Source organism: Coturnix japonica, chromosome 3 (assembly GCF_054131305.1).
Source record: "Coturnix japonica strain WE chromosome 3, WE-NBRP24, whole genome shotgun sequence".
NCBI classification, from domain to species: domain Eukaryota; kingdom Metazoa; phylum Chordata; class Aves; order Galliformes; family Phasianidae; genus Coturnix; species Coturnix japonica.
The window spans coordinates 25,840,270-25,859,536 of NC_140665.1; the positions used below are offsets into that span (position 1 = coordinate 25,840,270).

Consider the following 19,267-nt stretch of genomic DNA (forward strand, 5'->3'; position numbering starts at 1 on the left):
AAAAGCTCATTCGAAGGTCACAGGTTTATGTATCTATTCTCTTAAGTGTTTTAGAAATTCATATGGAGGACACTAAAGGTGGAATATGTGAAAACATACTGTTCATTGTTTACCCTAACCTTGCCATGATTATTAGATAAATGAGTGAAGCAAAATGGCATTAAAAGCCATTGTTAACAGTGATTTTTTTTTTTCCTGAAGACTGTTCATTTTTGCCCCTGATCTGCAAAGGTCATTTTCTAATTCTTTTCACTGAGTAGTTTATATAACTTCTGCATTTCAAGTCTATAAAAAGCTTTTGCAGACTTTTCATACTACAAGTAGTAATTTGTTTCATTACTGTTTGAATTTTTATGTGTAATTCCTACAGACGTTTTGATGATATTGTCAGGCTTAAAAGCTGAGAGGCTTTTCAGTTATTTTTTTTTAACCCAGATCCATTCTATCAGGATAATTTAAAATTAGTGGAATTAATCAGTCAGCCATTTAAAAGCCAAACTTTGCGGAGTGAGAGATTTGAGGCAAATTATTTTATTTTTCTGTATCTGCAGCTTATTTGAAAGGCCTTTTCAGCTCGCTATCTGAAGCTGATATTTAACTGTTACTTATTCCCCTAATTTCTGTCCTTTGTTCAAGGAACTTTCCTAGCTAGATCTTGTTGCTCCGTTCCATGCTAATTGCAAGCTTACATTATATAAATGGCTTTGTAAAGAAAACTATAACCCTAAGCCTTGTAAGTTGCATGTTTCTATTTGCTCAAACTTGATGCACTTATTTGGAGAGGGTCATTTCGAGGAAAGCTGTGTAGGCACTAAGAATGTCCTGTATAATAAGCTTAAACAGAACCCTTTGTCAGGCCTAGTATTCTCAGGCCTGAAAATTAGGCCTCCTTTTTCTAACCGCGGGCTGAAGTGGTTCATTACCGCAGCCTCCTTCGCCGGGCCTTGGCCCAGCCATTCCCAGTACTCGAGCGCTGTAACTTCCTTAAAAAGGAAGAAGGAAAACATGGCACACAAAGGTCTTGTTAGCACTTCCTATGCGAAATTAGCAGCTTTCTAAAAGGTACAACTCCAATTACCTCACATTGTGGGGACGCGCACAAACCCAACAATGCGTCCAGTCTTGCAAGTGACATTCTGTCTCTCCGGAGTTACTTCCCTAATTAGGGATGACGAAGCTCCATTCTGGCGAGTGCATCTATTTACAGTGGGCCACAATGCCGCAACTCGAGCATCCTTCTGAAAGGCCCGTGTTAAAAAACACAAGTGCTCTTTTGGTGGAGCTGTCTATGGGGAAGCGCTGCATTCCTGGCGGCTACACCCTCGAGAAAGTGCCGCTGCGTTCCCCGTATTGTTCACACTTCAGGACTCATTGTGGACAATAAAGCTTCTGCCCAGCGAGCTCTGGGAATTACAGTGGACAATGAGGAGGCATTCTTAGGAGAGTCTAATGATGGAAAAAAAGAAAAATATTTATTGCTTTTGACAGTTTCACAAGGGGCAAAAATCCTTGTCATGGCTAAAGTTTCCACAGCTGTTGGAGGAAGGGTGGTCATATGGACTAAAACAGTTCAGCTCCTTTGTTAGGAGCCTGAGTACAAGGGCCAAGCTGTGAAATTAAAGATTAAGTTCATTAAGGTAAGATAATGATGCTTGCATTGTTGTTGATACAGGTGTAGCCGCAAGGCCCAGCTCGCTGAACCTATCTGCAAGGGAAACCTTCTGTTAGGGGCAGCACACTGGAGAGGTATGCTGTTTGCCCATCTCCCAGCGGGGAAGGAGACATGCACCTTGGTGTGCTGGGGGGCAGGAAGCGTTTGGGGGCACCACGGGATGTGCCTTTGCCCTGACAAGATGCCTGCTCAGATCAAGGGCTAGAAATGTCTTGAAATACCAGCTGTGTTACTGTGAGAGAGAAGGAATTATTCATTCCCTGGTAGCTTGTTTGACGTAAAAGTGTTGCTGATTATTAGTTTGCTGCTGCTGTTGAGTGTTTGGGTTCTTCATTATTATTGCGTTATTTGTATTCTTAACAGTTCAAAAGTTCAACAGTTTCAACTAAATTGCACTCTAATATTAGGGTTCCAGTATAAAATTACTGTAGTTAATAGTAAAATAAGACCTTTGTGTAGGTATATAGATAGCTTCCCTAATTCATTAAAAAAGCCCTAGTGAATTAGCACAAACATACTGCTGGGGGTTGCGCTATTCTGATTCAGAAGATCAATTATCTGTTGTGCTATTTCATTGAGGGAGACGGATGATAATTTCAAGTGATTAAAAATGCTGCAGTACATTTCCATTTTATTTCATTACAATAAACAGAAATCCAGGGCTTGCACCGAAGAGCCTGACATCTCTGTTTTGCTGTTTCGCTTTATCTGACACACTGGACAGTGCAAGTACTGACTGTGACTGCTGTGAGCGTGTCACACGCAGAAATGAGCAAGCCAGTGAGCAGAATTGTTTCTAAACCTACTGCTCAGACAATGTGTCTGCATGGCAAAGCCTGCAAGAAAGTACAATTTAATCTATTCTTGTTTTACCTGCTTCTCTGTGCAGTCTTCAGTGCGTTTTATAGTGTGATAGCTGGAGGAGGCACACTCCAATACGACATAAGTCCACTCTCTAAAATATTTTTTCCCACATGTTTTGTTCAAGTGCCTATGAGTGGACACTGACAGTTTCTTAGAGATTAGGATTTCTACAGCCTAATGCCTGTTCTTTCTGGGTTGTGCTGGTGAGTAACATTTCATTTTCTGTCTCAGCCTACTTTGGCAGTCCAATAGCTCCTATGCCCATTTGGGGGAAAATATACATGGAAAATACTGGCCTAAGAAATTCCTCAAATGCAACAGCTTTTATTCAAAGCTAAAGAAGTGTTCATATTAAACACACACATGAAAAAATGCCAAGTGTCTCCTTTATGCTAACAGTAAGTTTGGCCCCATCCTGCGAGCATTACAGGATTGATTCCATTATCTTCTACCTTCTTTAATCTGTTTTCCACATATAGGTGTCTAAGGAAGGAAATACTAGTTAAGGTTAAAAATGTGCCGAGCTATAGATATGCTAAGTACTGGAAGTCTTGCTTTTTTACAGAGGCGTCTGTACAAAAATTCTCACTTTCTGTTCCTGGGGAGAATAAATAATGTATCAGTATTTTTAGAGTCATTCAAGTAACATGTAACCTCTTTATGGCATCTTTAAAATTTGGGATCTAGGTTTACTCTTGTGGTGAAGATAATGAATTCTGTTTGCTCACTTGAGAGAAAAACCTGTTACATAGCTGGAATATATATTCTATTATAGCTAATGTAATTCTTCGTCCCTTGAACCATTTGATAATTACAAAGATTGTTGCAGGCAACTTCTCAAGTTTTCTTAAGTCTCAGTCGATGCTTTAGTACTACAGAGAGCAGTCATTAGAAGGGTGCTTTTCAGTGAGGCAAAATGCTTTTGATTCATTTTTTTAAAAGCTCAGGTTTTTTTTCTATAAAGGGCTGTTTATTATCCAAATAACTTCGACCTTTTTCAGCTATGAGAATAATTTTTATATAGCCTATAAAAATAATTTGTTAAAAGAATAATAAATATCTTAAAATATAAATCCCCAGCTTCTTCTGTTTTAACATTTTTGAGAGACTGTTGAAAAATCCTTGTAAAATACAACTGAACAGTTTATGAAATAATTCCCCTACAAATCATTACTAACAAATCAAATCATCTTTGTTTTCCTGCATGTATATGCGGCTAAGGCAAGATAAAATTCTTATTAAATAGATCACATACTGAAAAAGGATTATTTGTTGAAATGGGTAAAAGGAAATGAAGGAAACTGCACTTGAGCTGTGTTTCTCTATCTGCATTTGTATGTATACAGGATGGAGGTATTATATTTGAAAAACAGCATCTCACACATAGGTTGTTTTCAGGATGAGTTTGCTCTGTGGAATGGTTCACATGTTGCATGTAAGTGCGTCTTCCCCTTATATATGTACATATACAGCCATATGCAGGAATGCCTCCGTTTATGTGTGGATACGGATGAACATAGTAGTGTGTATATATGACTGCCAACTCTGTATGGCAATATGCATATATACTAATTTGAATGCATTGGCAAATTCCTATTGCTTGCTATATATATGTCCCAAATGAATTGTTCATTGTAATCTTTCCTCATTTGCATTACGATATATCAGATCCAGTTTAATAAATATTGCTTTGAGATTAATTACTTTCTGTAGCACTCTTTCCATTTTTCCTTTCTTCTTTCAATAGAATAGTGAAAAATGGTTAAAAACTTGTGCCAAATCTTTTGTCTTCAGAATTATGCAAGGGATTTTTACCTATGATTAAAGATTATTAGGTTCTATTTGTTCTGTGATCTACCACCTCTTCTTGAAGAGTAATTCATCCCTCACAAATACAAATGAAATTATAAAAGCACCTAAGCTTTGCTATGATTGAATAAAACGTATGAAATGTGTTGAATTTGCAGTGTATGGAATGAAATAAGGTTTGCACAATGGTGTCTACTCCTGTCAGTCTCTGAAGGATAAAACTACAGTTGTGAAGTGTCACTTTCCAAGCCAGCTATCCAAGCGGTAGTTACAGGAGTCAGTGCTGCTCACATGTAGGGCTTATCAAAAGATTTTGATATGAACACTGAGGATTATTTTTCTGGTTTACATGCCATGTTGACAAACCAATATATGGTAAAAATCATTAAGAAATATATGAGTTTGCATTTCTCTTTGTCAACTACAGCACAGCCTAATACTGTAATCTTACTCAGCTGCCCAGTCCACCTCCTGTGGATTCATTATTTAGTTTCTGTATTCAGTATATCAGGAAAGTTTAAAAGTCATTGTATGTGTTTTAATATTAAAATTTGTCATTGCCAAATCAATTTTTTATATTCCAAATCACGTTCATCCCCTTTAACAACACGATTAGCAAATGTTTAGCAGAGAAAATAGATGGACAGATTTAGTGCACGGTTTTCTCTCAATACGTTATTCAGTCCTGCTGGAAGTAAAATGCTTAGAGTTGTGGGGTTTTTTGTTGTTGTTGTGAATTATTGTTTTAAAGGATTAAGCTGAAATTTCTGAAGAATTTTGTATGGGCAAGAAAGGCTGTCACTAAGCATCCATGCTTTTTTGGCAAGAGAAATTAGCCTTCACTGGCTAGCCTTCACTCCATGCCGTGCTGCTCATGCAGCTGGTACACAAATTAGCAAGCATAGTTAGACTCCAGAGCAAGTCATTTTTCCAGCGGGTTATTTCCTGCAAAGTTAATGTTACAACTTTTTGATATAAATGATCAGAAATTCTTGAGCATAAAAGCTTGCAGTCATCAACAGGGGTATGCAGGCAGCTTATGCATAAGAATTCCTTGACCAACAGGAATGTCCTCTTGTGAAGTCCTCTCAGGCTCCTGAATAAGCACAGGTAGACATCTGAGCAGGCTGCAGTCAGTTCTAGACCCCCTCCTTGTTCAAACACACAGGAAACAGATTTAACTGTGTCTAGAAGAGTATGTGCCTAATGGATAGCAGGACTGCAATGAGGTTCTTCTTCACTCCATTTAAATTTAAATTCACGGCAGTGGTCTGCTTTTGTTCAATGCATGCACTATCAAAAGGGGAAGAACTGTTTATTTTATTTACTCTTCCCTCTACCATACCATGGAGGGTGTATGGCTATACTACAGAGCCTAGAGATATTGCACCTAGCTTGGGTACAGCACAGAATCTAACTCACAGTGGTATGATCTTGGCCACTTGGGACTTGGACTTCATGGGGCTGGACTGTTTCCAAGAACTAAGCTGGCACACCGTTCCATAGCACTGCAGTCTTCAGTGCATACATATTCTCAGGTGAAGACTCTTCATGTCGCCAGAAATGAAGAAAGCCTCTCTTGAAGAACTTCTATTCTCTCTTCTTTCACCTGTTTTTGCTGCATTCGTGACACATGTTTAGCATCTGTCATTTTGGGGTTCATTCTGAGGAGGCTGGGGACTCCAGATCTTGGAGTCAGGCTTAGAGCATAGATGTTATTATTCACAAGTGGGCTGATATTTCCTGTTTCACTGTCTATGTTATCAAACCTTAATTCTAAATAGACTGAAAAATACTGATGGTTTGAGTACACTAATTAATTCTAAGTATAGAGTTAATATCATTTAATTTTCTGAAGAGTCTTGGCTCTTCTGATACACTCCTGCATCATGTTGTTTCTATTTTCTTCTTCCCTTTTTATGAAGAACTGAAGTGTGGAAAATAATAATGATGAACGAAAAGGGCTCAAAGGCTACTTGAGTGTAGGCAGAGGCCAGGGACACAGTTTCCAAAGTAGGAGAAGCTCAGATGCTACTTAAGATCCAGAGGAGGAGAATGGCGGCAGCATGACATTAGGCAAGAGAGTGAATTCAGGGAGAATAAGTAAAAGAAAATGAGAGGAGAAATGCTGGGGAGTATGTAGAGATTTTATGAGAGCGCTGTCAATGGGGATGATGCATTTAAAGGGCATGTGGTAAGAGTCAGGAAGCTAAAGGAAAAACCGAAAAACCATCCATGATGTGGGTTAGGAGGAAAAACTAAATTGACTGAGGGGTCAATTCAGAATGTTTTTAAGGATACACTTGAGTGTAAGTACCTAAATAACTTCACAGAAATCAAGCGGATGACTTATAGTGAGAGCTATGTGTGCACCCACGTACCCTGCTGAACTGGAGCTTTTAATGATAGCCTTTATACAGATTTGAGTGAGAGAGGAGTTGGACAAGAAAAGGTTACAATAACTGAGATACGAGGCCAGCAAACAGAAAAAGGCTAACGCAAACTGAGAGCTAAAGGTAACATGTCTATGCAGCAAAGCTTTCTACAAACTTTCCTGCTTTTGTTCCATGCTCTCTGTTTTACACCAGAATGACAGCTTTTAACACTAACCTAAAACTTCAGGCCTTGTGTGTTCCAACTCTGAAGATGTGCACAGAATAAGTTTTCAAGAGGCCAGGAAAAAAAAGGAGAAAAAAAAAAGGAAATAAGTTAGACTTCAAATTTCTCTTCTTCCCTTAATGGACCATTGCTCTCTCCTACCAAAAGACTTTCCAAATATTTCAGAAATACTCAGACTAAGAAGGCAGCAACATTTTCCCTTCACAGAACAGGTGTGGCATCTACAGTCAGACATTAAGACTGCTTTCATATAGTTGACAAATGAGTATTAAACTACACTAAGTCTGTAAGTCAACCAAGGGTCTGTGCACCAAGCATCATCTTGGTACCTTTATGACATTGCCAAGTATCAAAAAAAAAATACTAGAACTGAGTGCAAATCTTGTAGGACCATAAGTGAGACCTCATTAAAATACTTTGTCCTTTTAGCCTTCTTCTGATTGTCAGTCCTCATCTCTGGGAAAACTGCATTTTCCTGACATTGGCTACCAGACTTCTGAACCTCTTGTTTCAGTGTCAGCAATAAATGTTCAGAGCTTAACCTGGGCAACCGTGCAAAGTGCAATATTCTAGTTGTGTGGGTCAGAACTCTTTTAAGAATATTCCCTTTGATTCTGCCTTGCAAAATCAACAGGAAAAGGCACCCTAGGGAGCAGTGTACAGAAAACATCTCTCTAAACTGCTGTTTAGATCTGAAATCAGCATTTTTAGACTACCTTCCAGCTTAGATTTGGCCCCCGTGTTAGGCAGGCTTTATGATGGCAGGATTTATTTGATTTTCACGGGATGAAAGCTTGCTTCCATGTATGTGATGCATACATGATAGATGAAAGAATGAAAAATAGCTGTAAATTTTAGTAAATTTTAGCTGCTAACCCTTAATTTTTCAGCAAAACTAAGCAAATAATATATTATGCACATATATTTCTAATTGGGTGAAGTACATTGCTCTCTTCCTCAGATTGCCAACATGTTTTTTTTGTTATCGATCCTGGGCACTCTCCCTCTGCTTTCATACCTGCTCATACCACATCGGTTGTCAGTATTTGGAGTGTTTGACATTGCTGCTGCCATTGTAAATTGAAAGATGGAACTACAGGCCAGATTGCTTTTATCTGTTTTCTAGTTTTGATCTTTTCATCTGTTCTTTGCCAAGTAATGTCAGCCCTGATTATTTCTAACTTGCCAAAATTCTGATCGGCTTTTAAACAGGTGACATTTTCCTATAAAAAGACTCTACCACAAGCATGTTTCTTTTTCCAGCCCCGAATGTCACCTTTTTTCCCATAATTACAGTGGTCTAAGTGACACATTTCTGGACTACTGACAGTTTTAAAGATTTGCTGTTTGTGGGTATTGCAATTACTGTGCATTACCTTCTCCCTTCTGAGAGGAGTGAAATTATTTCCATAGATGTTGCTGCCTTCACAGTTTTGCCTTTGATTTTGCACAGCTGGCTCTAGACTGGATCTAGATTTGGAAGTAGCTGGGAATAACTTACAGTCAGGCAAATAAATAACTTTGGAACTAGCTACTGCTGTCACTTAAATGAAATCTTTCCTAAACTTTTGCTGTCTTGCCTGGAAACATTCTCAAAAACTTGTACCTTTGCTAGAGGTTGTAGGCAGGTGTTTTTGTTCCCTGGGTTACTTACAGATGTTAATAGCATGTTTTCTTGCATTTGTTCTTACATGTAGATGTGTCATTTAGACCATGGACCAAATCCTGTGTGCTACTGTGCCTATAAATTGGGCACTGCACATGAACCAATAGGCACACTGATGGCAACTGAGGTTTGTATACTTCACTTGGGATTTCACCTCTTCAGGGAGAGAAAGAACAGGTTGGAAATGAGACCAGTAAATGGACTGGAAAACTCTGAGGTCATTGTTTCCTTGTTCTACCTTCCACTTTGTGTTTAACACCACAGATATCAACAAATACTACTGATCTTTCAGTTTTTTGGCAGATTCTGTACGAGTAAATAATAGTTCCTCATTTCATCTTCTCCTTTGTTTCAGAATAAAGACCTAGGAAACACCACAGGCACAAACCAGTGATCCACTTGTGGTCTCACTATCTTTATATTATGTCACAGACGCTTCCAGAGCAGACTTACCCAAGTCTTCTGCAGTCTTACAAGGCTTTCTGAACATTGGCTACATACCTCAGTATTTCTGATGTGAGTAGGAAGCTGCAGAAATGTGTCAGCCTGCATGGTAGATCTCTGGAACTAAAAGAAGTGTAGTATTATGAATTATGTATCTTTTTTTTTTTTTTTTTTAAAGAAGGACTAATTTATTGATAAGTTTAGGACAATTTTTTTTTAATTTATGCATATTTACATAATTACTTTTTTTTTTTTTAATTACCTACATAAATTAGGAGCCTGAAGCAGAAATTTAAAGAATGGAAGGAACAAGAGCAACAATAGACTTCACAGTCAGTCTCCTTTAAGTCCTTAGTATAGTCATGAAGTTAAGATACAAAAGCATTTGCAACAACAACATAGTGGGCAGAGAGTATAAAAGAGAGGCCATGCCATTAAGGCAATTAAGAAAGATTAAGATTGTTTGTGGTGGAAAGACCCATTAATCAATAGGCCAGAAATCACAGCATGTAGAATATACTTCACAAAAAAAAAAAAAAAAAAAAAAAAAGAAAGAAAAGAAAAAGAGAGAGAGAGAGAACAAACTGGCTAAATATATCCCGTACCAAAGGTTACGGAGTTCTAATTAATGAGAAATCATATTAATCTCTCAGATATTGTTGGCTCCATAGTTAGGTTTTCCAATTGCACAAGTAGGAATTATGCTGATGGAATGCATCCTAACTGATGCAAAACTGCTATTTAAAAAATATCTGTCCGCAGCTCACATCACAGACAGGCAGCAACATCTGAGAAGGGAAAGCAGAGCTGACTTGAGGGAAGAGGTGGATGGTTCTCAGCATTTTGTAGGGTAGGTACAGTTATTACAATTATTCATTGCTAGTAACAATGACAAACAACACCCCATTCATGTACCTAAAGCTGCTCTACAAAGAGGGCATGATGCTTGTCAGGAGGACGGGTAATTGAAAATCCTTGCATTTGCAAAATGCCTCCGGACATCTAGTACAAGTCTTCATATGGTAATGAGAAGAGGAAACAAAGTGGGAGGGTTACTGCACATGTTAAAACTTGCACCTGAAATAATTGAAAATTAGTCTGAACTGTCATGTAATCAGAATGAAGCTGTAGGGCGCTCAGCTTCATCTTCAGCAGCAAGGTGGCCATACAGTTCCAGCCCTATGAATACAGTTTGAAGGAACAGCTACAGGTGGGCACAAACTGCTTTGCAGAGGGTTTTGTACAAATAGCTGCAGATGGGTGGATTTATTTTTTTTTCTTTATTTTTTCATATTTTAGCAAACCAAAGAGCAAAGGTAGAAAGAAGTTTATTTGTTTGATTGTTTTTTCCAGGAAATGTGTGGCTCCACCATTTTTGAATTTATGAGTAACTCCTAAAATTGTCCCTTTAGAAATTTCTATTTAGACTAGAATTTGGAAAAATTATTTTAAATTTTCAGAACTATTAAGATGAGATATTTTAGTCACCAAACCATTGGTTTGCAATGCAAGCATTCTTGAGAAGTGTTGTTTCGGGGGGCAAGGGGGAAGGAGGTGTTATTTTTTACTTAAATATTAATTGCTGTAAGAAAAATCAGTGCACAGCTGAATATGACTTTTCATTTTCACCTTTCCTATTCATGAAGTCACTACTTTTTTTTCTTTCTTTTACTTTTTTTTTTTTTTTAATTAGTAAAGATATATTGGGTTATTATCACTAGAAATGATTGTAAGAGGTAGTATGGTTTAAGAAAAGAAGGCTGCTCTTTTGCTTACTCCCATATTAGAGTAATAAATATCAGATAAAAACTTGATCTACTGCAGGTACTCTGGGCAATGCTAGCCAGCTCTACAAAGAGGTCAAGGAGACAGAATGACTCTTTAATTGCATGCAGAGCTACAGGATCCTGGAATTTCTTAACCTCTACATGCTTCATTACCCATTTATTAAGGAGCAATTCATACAGTTCTCAGAAAAGTACAGTGATACAACAAATCTTCATAAAGCATTTGATTTTTAAGCTCCTGCATCACTTAACAAAGCAACACTGTCTAACATGGGGCACTTTTGTTGTAACTTCTAATGTCACTTTCATTTCTGTTAAATCTGTTAGAGCTTGGAAAGAATGAGCATTTGGTTCCCAAACTGTTTACATTGCCATGTTCCATGTTACAAAGTAGATGATTCAACTAACACAAAGTTCTGGCTGCAAAATGAGTGGCAGTATGGAGTTACATGACCAGAATAATGATAGCAGCAGTAAAGGTAACTGGTAGTTTCAGATATTTGCTGGTTTCCTAAAAGGACTGGTGAGCATCTTCTTTCCATATATTCTTAATAGTTAACATAGTGCAGCATGGTAACTTTTGGCTGAACAATGGAGAGCTGGCAGTCTCCTTGACTGCTGAGAGCAGTCTACATAGCAAACTCATCGTGCTTTTGAAGATCTTGCAGTCTGTTTTGATACCAAGTGTGTGCCGTTGTTTTGGAAGGCAAATGCACATTAGTAGATGCTTATTCTCTGCAGAGAAGCCTGGGGTTTTATCATATTGGTACAATCGATATTTTATCAAATATTTTACTGCTGATGTGTGGGTGGGTGTTCCTCTGTCACAGAATCTGAAGATATTAGCGAGTTTTTGGCTGCTGTGCATGTTTTCTGCCATTCTTCTACACACAATCGCCTTGCTCTTCTCCTATTGCATTTTCTCAATTTTACTACATAAACACATCTTCTATCATATTGTTTATCCATGCATGGAGCAAGAAAATAATCTGACTGCACCATTCTGGACCTCTTGACATTTAGAGAGAGTTGGGATTTAGACAGACCATAGAAGAAGGAATTGCACAATTCAAGATGAGAAGTGATTAAGACATGAACAAGGATTTCAGCAGAAGCAAGGTCAAGGTAAAGATGAACTCAAGCAGAATTTCATAGGTAGGAATAAGCAAGAGGATGAGAAAGACAGTCTGGTGCTATGAAAAAGCCATTTAATGTTTTGAATTTTGCACTGGTGGGATAGAAATGTAAAGAAATATAATACCTTTTAATTATGCTGTGCTAGCCAGGGCATAGAGATGCTAAATGCTTAGTGACACGTTGCTGTAGCTTCCTATACCTCCCTCTTACCTCCTTTTCCCTCCTCTCAATCCATTTCCTTATATGGGAAATGCTAGGCACTTGAATTAAACATTTTATATATTACAGCTGTAACAAAGAAATTCATCGCAACTGACTGCTAAAATTTTGTTTACTTCTGTTCTCATGAATTAATACAGCTCCCTAGTACCAAAGAAGTAGCCATAGTATCTTATTCCCAATATCTGACTGTGGGAAGAAGAAATACTTGCACAGAAATCACATGTAGCTTCTTGGTCAGCTTTGTTTTGCATTTCCTATCAACTGCCCACCTATGGCAGCTCTTTGATGGGCTGAATAGCTTGTAGGTGTTTGGTTTGCTAGTGAAAAAAGCCCAAGCCCAGACAGAGAGAATCCTCAGCCCCTGCAATGGGGCAGCTTGTCATGTGTTCATACTATGGAGAGGAGTCTGAAAAGAGAAATAGCAAGGGTAGAGTGCAAATCTATGGAAGTGACATCAAGGCTGATAGACCTTTCACATTTTGGCACTGCCAGCTTTGGTAAGATTTCTTCCATGTTCTTGGTTCAAAATCTCAGTGTGGTGCTTTTTGATGCATGTATACTAATTTCACTGTAGATATTAGCCAAACAAATTGTCTCTTCCTACTAGAAAAGGGGAAATAGCTATATAATAACGTGGATAGCCATTTGAAGGAATATTTTCATTCACTCTGCAAAATGGATTTTTTTGTCTCTGGGCACCAGCATACAGAGGGAAAGAATTTTTGTGTCCAAGTTCTTGATCTTCTTTTAGGTTAAGCACTCTCACTGATTACCAGAGCTCCATTTAAAACGGAGGGAGGCAACCTCTTCACAAACTGGCTGCCATTTAGGGCCCTTAGGGTGATGCAGTGACTGTGCTGATGAGAAGCATCGTGGGCAGCACCAAATCACCCCCTCACATGTTACTGAACATGCACTATCCTAAGCATTGCTAATGAAGGAAGAAAGGTAATTCCCACTCAGCTCACTCCCCAGCTGATTAATTGCCAACACAGCTGCTGAAATCAGCAACCTTCAACACCATCAGGAAACTGGTTGGTGAGTATAGAACCCAGTGAGACAAACCGTTTTGCAAACCTATAATTCTGCGACAATTTCAGTTTGTGACTGGATAGACTACTTTGTATTAGGGATGATGGAGGCACATGAAGTTCATGTTTGAGAGGAGAGCTTGCACCATGGAATTAAAATGACAAAGACTGGTTACAAGGTATTGTTCAGCTCTCCTTTACTCCCTTCACTAGCTCAAAATCAAACCACATAGCCCAGCTGCCAACATGATTAACAAAAGGCTCAACCTTTTATGAACAGAACAAGCCTTGCTATGCTTGATTCCTTTCTGTAACATGTAAGTCTTTCTCAGTAGCATGATGTTCAGTGAGCTGTTATCTATGCATGCTTCTCACCCTGGCTCCAGGTAAGGCATTTTTCTTTTTTAAAAATACTTCTAAAAGCTCCTGCAAATAAAGAGTTATTGCCAGTTATAGTGCTAGGCAATAGTGATAATTCTATTTGGGCTGTGTGTTAAATTAATTAATAAACTTAACAGTAGATGGATATGGGCTTATTCAGACACTGTGTTTCCTTCTAAAGAAAGTAAAGATGATTTGTTCCAAACTTACATTTTTAGTGCGTTTTGACTGTAGATTTTTATATAAATAAGATTAATATCTTCCAATAAACTTTAAATATTCCATTTTCTCTCATGGAAGCATGAGAGATGTATCAGTCCTTTAAAAACTTAAGCACTCTCCACCAACAACACACAGTTCTACCTCTATTTCAGAAGGCACTCTACACAAATATGAGCAGGCCTACCAATGGGCTTGAAGTTATGCATGCCTTGAGACAGAGCACATCAGTTCCATTTGTTTGAAGTTTCTGTGAAACTTCAGTCTCAGGTTTACTATTGTAAATTTCTGCATTCTGATGACTGAAGTAGGAATCAATACTTATGAAATTAAAATTCACTGAATGAACTGTATTGGTGTGAGCAAGTATTGGAGTCAATGAAAATAAACTCAAAAAGTTCAGCCGTGGCTATACAATGGAAAGCATTTAGTTATTCACTGTTCATTGCCCAGTATTTTTATAACAAATGAGGCTTTAAGAAACTGTGCATAAGAATGGTGCTGATTAAAAAAAAAAATTAACAAAATCAAAAGAATCCCTGTCTAGGTGTGTCTTTGTGAAATACAGTGTCTTTCTGAGCTCCATGTGTATATTTATTTGACAATTATTTGCATAACCTAAGAGATCAAAGAATAAAAGGTTGATATACACAGGAAAGTTTTTCTGAGATGTTTTACTTCTTGATGTACAGGCAATCTAAACATTAATATTTGTCATGTTCTAATTTCCTTATTCCCGTGCCAAGCTTGGAACCGCTCAGAGTTAAGACTCTTCTGTTTTGCTTCTGTTATGTATTGTTTTATCTGCTTTCACTTCAGCTTTTACAGTGCCACCTAAAGAAGCAACTGTGCATGATTGCTTTCCAGCTTCAAACTGTGATTTGTAGAGGAAATAAAATTCCTGATGTGTTTCTGAGGGCGGAGGTGGGGAGTAGATATCTGCATGTCCATTTTAACATATGATCAGCATCTTACGATCCCTGTCTTGCAATTAGATCTATGTAGTTTCTCTTTCTGCATTAATAACCACTGATTCAAAGTATTTCTGTAACTTGTGATGCTTCTCTGAGTGGTTACACTGATGAAGAGGCTGAAGTTTTGTCTAGACAGTTAATGTCAAAATCGTGTCTTCATAAAATGACATAATGTGAAGATATATTTGAAAAAAAGCAACACTGCTATCATAATAGCAACTACATTGTTGAACACTGGATAAGCACAATCTGGACATAAGAAACCCAAAGAGTTCTGATGAAGGTTGCAAGGCCATAAACAGAACTGTTTTGTGTGAAAACTCCCAGGACTTCAGGCTCAGGTATTACTGATACTGAATCTTTTCTTGAGGGATGGTACTGTTTCAAATGCCTTTATGGTTTGCGATCTGTGATGGTATATTTCACCCAAGTGACAGATCCCTCATCCACATGGATGAAGAAATCATGCTAAGTTCTTAATGACAGTAAGCTGATATTTTTTTCTGGTGCTGGCAAAATTTCATATACTGATGTTTACTTTTACTTCTACTTTTTTTTTTTTGGGGGGGGGTGGGAGGGGGGGGGGGTGGAGGGGGGAGAGTGGAATTAATTTTCCAAATCAGGAATGGTAAAGTGAAAGGGAATTTTGCTGCTGAGTTTAAGCACAACTGGGTGTTATCCAGAGGTTAAATTCTTTTCCTGATTAACGTAAGAACATAATAAGACCATAAGAGGTACAATGGTTCAGAAGAAAGGTCAATGTAGCCCAGTATCCTGACCCCAGTGATGGCCAAAAATGGGTACATGGAGAAGAGTAGAGAACAGGCCTTGCATATCTGATGCCTTGCATATCTGATTCCTTCCTCTAAGCGTTCTCCCATCTCTCAGCTACAAACCACTGAACAATTTCCCAAAAGGGGTGTCGTTCCCAAGTATTTAAAAGCCCTCTATATTTTTCAGTTCTATAATCTTGCCTGGCTTCCCCTTGAGTCTATGGAACTTTACATCTGCTAACTGATGACTAATGAGAGCTGGGCACAAGGATTTTGTAGCAAAAAGTGTCATTAAAGACTGAGGTCTAATACTTCCTTTTCCTCTGTATTTCTGATAGCATAATAGCTCTACAAATCTGGTGACTTACAAGCCTTACAAGGAGCAGCTGAGGGAGCTGGGATTGTTTAGTCTGCAGTGGACGAGGCTCAGGGGAGACCTCATTGCACTCTAAAATTTCCTGAAGGGAGGTTGTGATGTGTGGAGGGCTTTTGCCTCTTCTCCCAGGCAACAAACAGGACCCAAGGAAATGGTTGCAAGTTGTACCACAGGAGATTTAGATTAGACATAGGGAAAAACTTTTTCTTTCAGAGAGTGATCAGGCACTGGAATGGCTGCCCAAGGAGGTGGTGGGGTCATCGTCCCTGGCAGTGTTCAGGTGGTGTCTGGATGAGATCCTACAAGATATGGTTAAGTAGCTTGTGGTGGCAAGGGTAATAGAAGGATGGCTGGACTAAATGTTGTAGGTCCTTTCTAACCTTGTGATTCTGTGATTCTATACTAACTATATAATGAGAAGAAGTGAGACTGTATTCAAAATATGACCACGATTTCTTTAAAATATAAATGCAGGCATTGTGATCTGAGACAAATAAAATGGAGTGGATTTGGGCAAGATAATAATATTATCAACTAATAAACTGTTGATAAAGGAGTAGGCTGTGGATTGAATGAGGAGATACTCAGGCTGCTCAGGCAGTGTGCTAGGGGCAAGGAAAAAAGTCAATTACCTTTGAATTATTCAGATCTGAACAAAAGAAGAATAGCTCACAGAAGCCCGTGGACATTTCTGAACCTTGCCAAGGAGCAGGCAGACGTGAAATGAGATATCTGTTCAGTGGCAAAATTCAGTTAGGTTGCTCTCAGCCCAGATTACAGTAAATTCTTGCATCTATCTTCCTTGATTTTTCAAACATTTCCTTTTTTTTTTTATTATTTTTCATCTCTTATTTATAATGATACCAGTTAACTTTTTGAGACCATGTTAGCCATTTACATTTCCCCATAGTATATATGTGAAACATGCCACTGACCAAATGCAAACCTATCTACAGCAAATCCTCCTGACTGTAAGTGCTTGCAAACAACAAAGGCACTCAAGTATTCTGATGATGTGGATTGTGTAAGGACCTACGTGGCTAGAGCAAGCAAATCTCTTATTTTCTGTGCCTACTGTAACCAGCCATATCTCCTGCTGTTCTGAATCACTAGGTTCAAATCACTGGCTTCCATGAATCTTGTAGTTGGAAATGAAGACAGAAAAACTCTAATGGGTCATTTTGGACAGCCTCCTGCCAGGTCATGATTATTCCCTTCAGAGCTATGGTAGTGCTTGATGAGCAGCATCACTACCCACCAATGAGGCAACATTGACCACAAACAGAAAGAGGATACGTTTGAATGTCGTCAACAAATATCTTCATCTGTAGCCTGAGTTTTTATTCTATGTTGTATTTACTTTTTTTTCCCCCTTGCATTGGAAAGACAGGAAAACAGAGGTTGTTTTGAAAAGCTCCAGAAGAAACCCATTAAACCATCAAACTACTGAACTGATTAATTTGTGTTGGTTTTGTTGTGTTTAAATAATGAGGAATGCTGTAAGATAACCACAATCAGATGTCTGAGATGTCTGCACATTTTCTGCACATGGCATTTTTTTCTGGTTTTGCTTGCTTTTGTTTTGTTTTTATGAGAAAATGTGTTGATTCTGTAGAGCCGGAGATCTTCTGTTACCTACCAGCTGGTCTCTTGTGTCCCCCAGAGAATGTCTCATTTGACCAATGGGTTGCTCTTACTGTCTGATAACTTACAGATCATCCTAATGTCATCTGATCATACAATTGGCAATTTTTCCCTCAGAAATCCCTTTTAATAAGATTGTCTCAGTCAGAGTGATGTATATAATCTAAATTTCTGGGGACAACAGAATCATTTTCTGGAGTGATGTCAAATATATTTGTTACCTGAACAAAGTGCCAGAGGTTCTAGAAAGCTTATTATGCCAGTCTGAAAGAGTGTGTTAGACCAACTCTATAGTTCATAAAATCTGATGGGGTGAGACCCACGTGAGGGAGAGGGATTGTCAATGTTAGTCTTAAGTGTTCACTTTTAATGAGATTTTCCAAGCTTGCAGTATCAACATTCTCAATCTGCAAGTCCTTTACAGTCCTTAATGGTTTCTGACTGCACCCATGGCAGTAGTTGTGAATGTTTTTATCTAATCTACTTGGTGATGAAGCTGTATTCAATTTCATCTTGTGATCAGATCTCTGCAATGCACCGACATCATTTATATCACAGGACCGGAGTCAAACTTCAGCTGTGGTTTATTTGTGAAAGGGTGTTTCATAAGCAGCCTTCAGCATCTCCACTCTGTTATTTGAAAAGAATTTTTTTGTACTCTTTTCCCTCCCTCAGAACGTTATGATCCTTATTACAGGAACTATCTCCCTTTTTGTGTGGTTCTGTGTCAGTAAAGATGAACTGATGTGCTTTGAGGGATCAAGACTGTCAACCCTGACTCTGATAGGTGGCTTCTTGGCTAGTAGAGCTACGCACCTTATAACCTCTGCAGAGCTGCAGACTCCCAGGTAAAACTGTAAAGCTCAACAACTTGTGCAAGCTTCAGGAAGAGGGGGAACATGCCAAAAGGATATAATGACAATGCGTTTTTGTGTTCTGAATGGTGAGGATTTGAGAAAATCTTTGTTCTCATGACAGACAGTTATGACTGAATGTGAGACTTGACAAGTGTATTTTTATATTCCAAAATAACAAATAAGACACTTTCTGCCAGACCACAAATCCTTCCATCCAGCCAATTTCATCATTCTATCAGCGTTACATCTAATTTGCTTGGGGTTATGTTTTTGTGCATATACGTAAACCATTCTTAAAGAAAATCAAAATGTACATGTCTGTAAGAGACAGTGTTTTCTGTCTTTATCTAGCAATGTCTCATAGCTCTTCAATTCCATTTTCCAATGTATTTATTGTGGCAGGTAATATTTGAGACTGAGTGGTCTAGTTTCTACATATCCTTTTTGTGTTACTTTTGCTGCTTCCCTGGCAAAGCATGACCAAGGTACATGGCACACATCCTCAAGTGGTTCAAGGCTAAGAAAACATTTTTTCTTTATAAAAAAATGTTCCTTTGTGACAGTTTTAAACAGAATTAGATTTTCTGTGGTTGGGTAAAGAGATGCATGGCTCACAGTAAAAATATCTGTCCTTTATTTTAGGAAAACCTTCCAGTCCAGGACATTCTGTTACCCTCCGTTGAGCTGAACTTAGACATGAATGGCACTTAGGTACATGCTGTCCTGAAATTACATACTTTCCTGAATCAGAGCCCAGGTGAGATGGAGTAGGAGTGTGGATGGAGTAGTTTC

The 19,267-nt window shown here is 38.4% G+C and overlaps 1 protein-coding gene across 7 annotated transcripts in view; it reads right to left on the reverse strand.

Moving 5' to 3' along the window:
• The window catches only part of LOC107311198 (uncharacterized), a 125,607-nt gene that overhangs the window by 37,948 nt on the left and 68,392 nt on the right, over positions 1-19,267 (reverse strand). For 4 of the 7 annotated variants that reach the window (XR_014944597.1, XR_014944603.1, XR_014944602.1 and 1 more), the window contains exon 3: positions 9,065-9,197. The exons of the other annotated variants lie outside the window; for them this stretch is intronic. Coding sequence is in view for 1 of the 4 variants with exons in the window: in XM_085543107.1 (XP_085399233.1) it covers positions 9,172-9,197 (26 nt within the window). In the remaining 3 variants the exon portion in view is untranslated. Of the gene's footprint in view, positions 1-9,064; positions 9,198-19,267 lie in introns of those variants that run through there. 7 annotated transcript variants of the gene reach the window in all.